This window comes from Megalops cyprinoides, chromosome 2, assembly GCF_013368585.1.
Source record: "Megalops cyprinoides isolate fMegCyp1 chromosome 2, fMegCyp1.pri, whole genome shotgun sequence".
In the NCBI taxonomy this organism is placed as follows: domain Eukaryota; kingdom Metazoa; phylum Chordata; class Actinopteri; order Elopiformes; family Megalopidae; genus Megalops; species Megalops cyprinoides.
The window spans coordinates 64,047,501-64,055,000 of record NC_050584.1 but is presented as its reverse complement, the minus strand read 5'-3'; the positions used below and the strand labels follow the sequence as shown (position 1 = coordinate 64,055,000).

Genomic DNA, 7,500 nt, shown 5'->3' with positions numbered 1-7,500 from the left:
CGGCCCCTGCCCCCCCCCCACCGGCCCCGGTGTCACCTGCAGGCTCTGATTTATCTGTATACTTTTAGCACCCCAGACGGATGAGCACACAGGCGCCTCACTCTCCCGCACACAGAGTGGGGTGATAATGTCACAGGGGACAGAGTCCCTGTGCTCAGTCCAGCAGCAGAGAGAAGGGCTCTGGTGAAGATAAGGGGCATGCTGCTATAATACCTTTGCGCTCAAAGGGACTGCGGTGTGCCGCAGTGGTAAGGAGCAGGACTCGTGACCAAAAGGTTGCTGGTTCGATCCCCTGCTGGGCCACTGCTGTTGTACCCTTGGGCAAGGTGCTTAACCCACAATTGCCTGTGCCTAAATACCCAGCTGTGTGAACGGATAAACTTGAAACCTACTGGATTCGCTACAGATAGGAGTGGCTGCTGAATGACAATAACATAACGTAATGTAATGAAAGACGGCTCGGTTTCTCCACCCCCAGGGGCAGAAACCCGCTGTCACACGGCGATCACGCCTCACACCTCACACTCCAACCCCCTGCCGGGATCCGAGAGCCGCCAGGCCCTGCATCAGAACCACACACAGCCCAGCAAACCAAACAGCTCACCTTCCCAAAGGCTCCGATTCGGGTTTTGTCAATGTAAGCTTCCTTCGATATGATGCTGGAATACATAAAAAAAAAATAAAAAACATAAAGTGTGACTGATTAGCTCTGGATAGCCTGTGGAGTCTGAGCGTCCCTTTTTAAAAAAATGCTTGAACAAATGCACGCATTCATTATCTGAAAAAACAGCACCAAAGCACTCCATTACAAGGGCTGTTTTCCCTCTCTCTGTTGACGCAATACTGAACTCGGAATGCACTGCATGTGGCCACGCTTCCCACTCCAATCACATTCTGATTATTTTTCACTTATATTCCAATGACTTCTTAAGTGTAAATGCATGATTTTCAAGGATGGCTTTTAGGTCTACATTAATCAAATTCCTATGCACATCGGCTACTTTATACATGATTGTGGGAATAAACACAATTTGAAAAAAATTACCTTCAATATATTTTATGTGTGCAAGGACACACACTTGTGGATGTTTCTGGCTGTGAATAGTTAGAAGTAACAACCTTGGAAATGGGCTTTCTGTACAAGCCATTGTTCTAGCCAGTTTGCTGACATACAGTATAGACAGAAAATGATATCAAGCTAGCAATCAAGTCTGCCAGGGTGATGGATATATTTCACTCACTGTATATGAAACAAGTAAAGGTGAACTTTTTTACTGTACTCTTCTGTGACTTTTCAAAGACAGGTTATATCTGACCGCTCTTCATAACTTTCCTCCATGACACAGTAGCACTCTATATTAATGAACCATTAATTAAAACATTCATAAAAATGATTAATGTTTATTGGAATGCCTTTCCTAAAGTGAAAAAAAGTCACTCACCCACTGCAAATGACTTCAAACCTGGCTCTGTGAAATAACCCAACTAATATTTTACAGCAGTAAGAAATGTTTAATGATCGTTATCAAGTCATTTACAAGGGTGAGCACTGTGTCCTTTAGGGTGGGCACTGCAAATCAATTAACTGATCGTGTTAAAATTTTAATTTTATATTATAAGCAAGTCCACATGCATATATACAGTGCTCTCCATATTTATTCATACCTCTCATTAAACAAGAAGAAATACTTGACAGCAGAAAAAAGAACATCATCATTTGCCTCCTTAAATGCAAATGTTTAAAATGTTACACTTTAATATTTAAGCATTGCACAGCGCAAAATGATATCATTTCTTACTGTATGAATGTTAGTTAATGGGACTTTAATATAAAAAGGCACTGAAAGTAATTTCAAGGATGTTCGAAGGCTTTAGGAGCCTGTGGGGTTTGCGTGCTTCACCTTAGCGCCTCCTGCTGGTCCTTCTCCTCAAACACGCCCAGCTTCCGCTGCACTTTGTGAAGGAGGTTGGTGCCCTGGAACCCGCTGCCCCGCCCATCGAAGCGGACCGCGATGACGCCGAAGCTGCTGACCAGCACCGTGGCCCAGTCCACCTGAAACTTCTCTGTGACCATCTGCCCCCCGGGTGTCCCATCCCTAAGAGGGAAAAAAAAAGACGTCAACGAGTCCTGCAAGCCAACCAGGTGGCACATGGTGCCAAGCTCTGACAATCATGCTATGTGTATGGTATTACTTGATGTCTGTTTTACGTGTGGTAACAAAATGCGTTTTGGATTCTCTGATCTAGTGACTGTGATGTATGCTACTGTGTGCACATGACTTCCTTTAGTTTCTAGGCTGTCTAGTGAGGGTAGGACTAGTTAACTTGTGGTAGTGCTTGAATGGCGTTGTGCTCACACTCGCTGGTCTGAGAGTGCTGTTAGCCTGGTCTGATACTGTTGCTCATTCAACTTGAATGGATGCGCTTACGTTCTCTTGTGCTGGAATTTGCTCTGGATAAGAGTGTCTGCGAAATGACTGTAATGTAATGTAATGTGTGCAGTGTACTGCCAGGCTTACTGCCAAACTCGGTTCAGTCCCTGTGTTATGTATTTGTTTCAGCAGACTGATTAAATATAGTTACACCTTGGTTAAAAAACTAGATATTTTCCATGAGGTCATTTCATTATGAGAAATTTCATTACTAGAGGCTAGTACCATTACATATGGTTATATTCCAGGACTTCAAGAGGAATCTTTAACAAAATAAGGTTGATTACTAAATAAGTAACACTGAATGCACCTCAAAAATGTAATACATATTTATCTGACACATGTATTTGACACATATAGATGCATTAACACTAACTTTTTACTCAAAGATAGCACAGTCCCTCCACTACCTTAAGCTCATAATCTCCACTGCCTTGGCTCTAACCGTTGATGTCATTAGCCTGCTGCACTGCCTTCCCTCTGGTTAAATCACATTCCCTGCATGGACAGTTGTGATTGCATCAGACTGGCGTTGTAGTTACTAAAATGACAAAGGGAGAAGTGAGACAGGGAGCGTTTTTTTTAAAAGGCAAACTGTGCAAACCTCTTTACTGCTTGGCTTTTAATGTTATGAAAAAGCAGCATTCCCTTACTCTTAAAAAACTCCGCTGTGAACTGCTTCCCCTGATTTTGCAGAGGTTTTTTTTTTTTCAAATAAATACAACAGTTTGAAACTCATGAAGGAGCTTCATTCTTTCAGGCCTCGGTCACCCAGACTGTCTACCTGTATGAGTTTCTACTGCAGTGACCGACCCCGGCAAGAAAAGCACGCATCATGTGGCACGAAGGCCTGCCCGTACGCCTGTATGCAGATACAATTACAGAGTGCTCGGGGAGATAAGACCAAGGTTAATTACCGGGACCTTGACAGATTTTCATTTGCAGCGGTGATTGCAACATTTCAGTTGCACCCTGGGAGAAACGTGGTGCCGCTTGCTTTGATTAATACCGTGATTACTGCCCGCGCGATTAATACACCGGTGAGGTAAACTGTGTCCTCAAAGCGCAGGGGAGAGGTTCTGCAGGGCGGGAAGTGTTTCAGCGCGCGCTGCTGTCTCTCTGAAACAGCGCGGCAGCGTGGGACCGAGATTAGACAAGAGTGTCGGTAAAACAGATAAACAAAACACCAGGACATGACTCTCTCGTGGGGTGGAGCGTTGATTATGAGTCTAATACAAATGAATCATTACCTCGTGAAGAGCTCCCTCAGAATGTATTTTCTTCCCACAAAAGATTAGGGACATAATTTAGTCCATGTGCCCCGCAAAATACAGACAGGATTTGTGATCCTGCTGAGACCTCTAAGAAACAAAGTGTTTAATGTGTAATGGCTGTGCTATGGCTGTATACCCCCACTAGCAGGAACAGAGGGTACCATGCAATGTGTATGCGAATGTGTGTAATGGCTGTGTAACAGCCGTTGTAATGGCTGTATAATGGCTGTAAACTCCCACCACTAAGAAAAGAGGGTAAAGTGCCATGCATGTGTGAGTGTGTATAATGCCTCCGTTATGATGGCTGTAATGGTGGCTGTAATGGATCTGTTCTGGCTGTATACTCACACTAATAGCAGCAGCGGGTAAAGCCCTGTGTCCTGAAAGATGGCGGGTTTGAGGATCTGCATCGTCAGTGCTGCAGACAATGACAATCCACAACAGCAATCAGCATCCTCATCTCCCAGACACGCATTCAGTGCATTGCAACGGGCTCCAAGCGTACTGGTTTGACATAAATATCAGTGAAATTAACGGCGAATCTAAAAGGGGGGGTTTGAATTCTATGATAATGTCAGATATTGTTAGCAACGTGGTGCTCATCATCGGTACGTACTGTAATCTTCTATGGTTATTTCCTTGTACTCCACTTTAGGCATCTGCATGGAGTTTAAGGTCTCCTTCAGATCCCTGTTCATCTCCAGCTCCAGCACACCTGCAAAGAGAGAGGTAAAATTAGCCCGCATGCTCCTTCTGCATTGCTCCTCCTAGAGGAATCAGAGGACTCTCAGTCGAGATCATTCAGGCCATTTAAATCAATCAAATCTTTTTTGATAGGGCGCTGCTGTCAAGGGAGATGTCCTGGAGTGCCCTGCAGAGTGAATTTCGCAGAAATGAAGCATGTTACGGCGGATATGGCTTGAAAGGAGGAGCGAAGATGCTTCGGAAACAGAGCACAAATCACCCAAAGTGCCAGTAATGGAGGCCGTGGCAGGTGATCGGCTCTCTGTGATGCAAGGCAGAGAGATTTCCTGACAACAGCGTACAGTTACACATAAAGAGGCACCGTAAAGAGATTTGCTCACAAGAGGCTGAAAAAGCACTAAAAAAAAACATCTTATACTCGTGAGGACAAAGCAGAAAAAAAACGAAAAGATGTTGCACACCATATGCTTTTAAATAACTGAACACAGGCCCACAATGTAGGTCTCACTCTAACATGCGCATGTTGAATATGAAATTAGCCCTCAGAGCTTTAGGCAGCTCACGCGATTAAAAAATAAAAAAAACTTTTTCTCTCAACAGACGGGAAGAACAGCAAGCAGCGCAGACACGGCAGACGTGAAACTGCCCCGCGGGGGTCGGCGTCACGTACGCCGGTGACACCTCTCACTCCCAGGAAGGAAATAACGTGCCACCAACACCCAAATGGCAAATTAACACTAAACTCGGTGTTAATCGCCAGAGCGAGACATCTCTAATGGAAGGGTGAGCTGTCCGACGGCTTCCTGCACCGGCTGCCGGAGTAAACGAGGGTCGAGGAAGGGAGAAGGAAGGGGGGGAGATAACCTTGGGCGCTGTGTTTCTGGGACGTCAGGCAAGAATGCTCGCGACAGCAGCTGGGGGGCCGTAACTGTGTCGCGTTGTGTACAAACAAGGGAACGTCAAGGAGGAGATTTCAGACAGACTGAGGGGAAACAACAGATTGGTAAAGGGGTGGGGAATGGACCTTGAACTCAAAAAGCCTTTTCCTTTCCTTTTCCTCTCAGACGACACAGAAAGTTCTTGTGCTTGTTTATTCACAGTGGCACAATGGAGGTGTAGCGGGGGATGTTGTGCTTGTGCTATTTCGTGTCCTTGGCACAGCTCGTCTCGGAGCTACAATGGTAACTTGACAGCCCTCAGATAAAGGTCTTGTAGCCTTGAGTCCCCCGAGCTGCCTCATGACCAAGCCCTTCTGTTCGCACCCTCTGGGACGTTCTCTCTAAGCTCTGTGGAAACCCTTGAAAAGCACAAGCTTCGCACAGCACGATCCCTGGAAGCCTGACACAACCTTTAAGGAACTGTCCTTTACACTGAAGACTGTGGGTTTTACTCTGTGGCAGGTTACTGCTGCGGCACTCTTGGGCAAATTGTTGAACATGGACACCGTTTGTAAGTACCCGGATGTACACATGGATAACCTGTAAATGTTAAGCTAAGCATTACATTATTGTTATTTAGCAGACATTCTTACCCAGAGCAACTCACATGGGCTATAACTTTACATGTTACCCATTTATACAGCTGGATATTTACTGAGGCAATTTTGGGTTTTAGTACATTTACATTTACATATTTAGCAGACGCTTTTATCCAAAGCGACTTACATAGGTTACAATTCTTTACAATGTTACCCATTTATACAGCTGGATATTTACTAAGGCAATTGTGGGTTAAGTACCTTGCCCAAGGGTACAGCAGCAGTGTCCCAGCGGGGATCGAACCGGCAACCTTTCGGTTACGAGTCCTGCTCCTTCACCACTATGCTACACTACACTACACCTGCTCCTTCACTACACTATGCTACACCGCCCCGGCAGTGTAGCATAGTACCTTGCCTAAAGGTACAGCAGCAGTGCCTGAGCGAGGAATTGAACCAGCAACTTTTTGGGGACGAGCCCTGCTCCTTACTACTGTGCCACACCGCCACCCTAAGCAAGTCACCCAAGCCTCTGCCTAACAAATGAAGCTCATCCCAACACGAGGTGCATAGCCCAGGCCTGCGAGCCAGTGTTTCCCTGTGCGTGCAGACACGTCCCTTCAAGCAGTAACCTATAGCTTCTATAATTCATCCTCACATTCATTTCATTTCAGTTCAGCTGAGCATGCCTGAGTAAAGACGGTGCTGGCATGACTAACGCAGCCGGGCAGCGGGCGTGCAGAGCCGTTACACACGGCCTCACGAAGCCTTCGCATGTGTCTGCATCACTGCCTCTGTCTGCTGGGTCACACTGCACAGTGTAAGGGGGTCGCATTGTGACTGTAAACCTTCGAGGCAGCACAACGCAACGCTCACGTGACTGTGTAAAAGCATCGGTCTGTACGGTCGTCACGTACCATGACACGCGCGGTTCAAATGCTTACATCCGGCGTCATTAACTGTGACCTAGAAGTCCTTTTAGATGAGCATCGTCCTGTGTCAGCTCTTGCAGGCTTCTTCACTTAATTTCATTAAATGCTGAACTTGTGACAATATGTAATAACATAAATACAACAAAATGTCAACAAAAAGTTGCTTAATTTGCCAAAGTGGCTTTTGTTAAGGACAAAGTGCCATAGTGTCTAAACCTGAATTCCATAAAAATTATCCAGCAGCACAAATGGATCATTCACAGTAAACTATGCAAGACACCCTCACCACCACCATCAGCACCACTGACCATCAACAGTATCACCACCAACATTATAATTATCATCATCATCATCATCATCTTCATCATCATCAACACCATCAACAGTATCACCGCCAACATTATAATTATCATCATCATCATCTTCGTCATCATCAACACCATCATCAGTATCACCAGAGTACCACACAACCTTTAAGGAATCCCCTTTCACGCAGAAGATTGGAGGTTTCACTGTACAAAACGATACTGCTGTGGTACTTTCGGGCAAACTAAATACAGTTTCCATAAGCACCCAGCTGTGCGCATGGACAACTTGTAAACAATATGTTAAGCAAGTCACCCTAACCTGAAGAGCATTCCAACAGTTAATGCATACCCCAGAGTGGCAATCAGCATCAC

The 7,500-nt window shown here is 45.4% G+C and overlaps 1 protein-coding gene across 1 annotated transcript in view; it reads right to left on the bottom strand.

Moving 5' to 3' along the window:
- dpp6a (dipeptidyl-peptidase 6a) overlaps positions 1-7,500 on the bottom strand; it is a 158,489-nt gene that overhangs the window by 6,813 nt on the left and 144,176 nt on the right. The window contains exons 18-21 of the mRNA XM_036521646.1: positions 4,323-4,421; positions 4,055-4,124; positions 1,902-2,096; positions 605-659 (exon numbers count right to left, since the gene is read on the bottom strand). Coding sequence (XP_036377539.1) covers positions 605-659; positions 1,902-2,096; positions 4,055-4,124; positions 4,323-4,421 — 419 coding nt within the window. The remainder of the gene's footprint in view (positions 1-604; positions 660-1,901; positions 2,097-4,054; positions 4,125-4,322; positions 4,422-7,500) is intronic.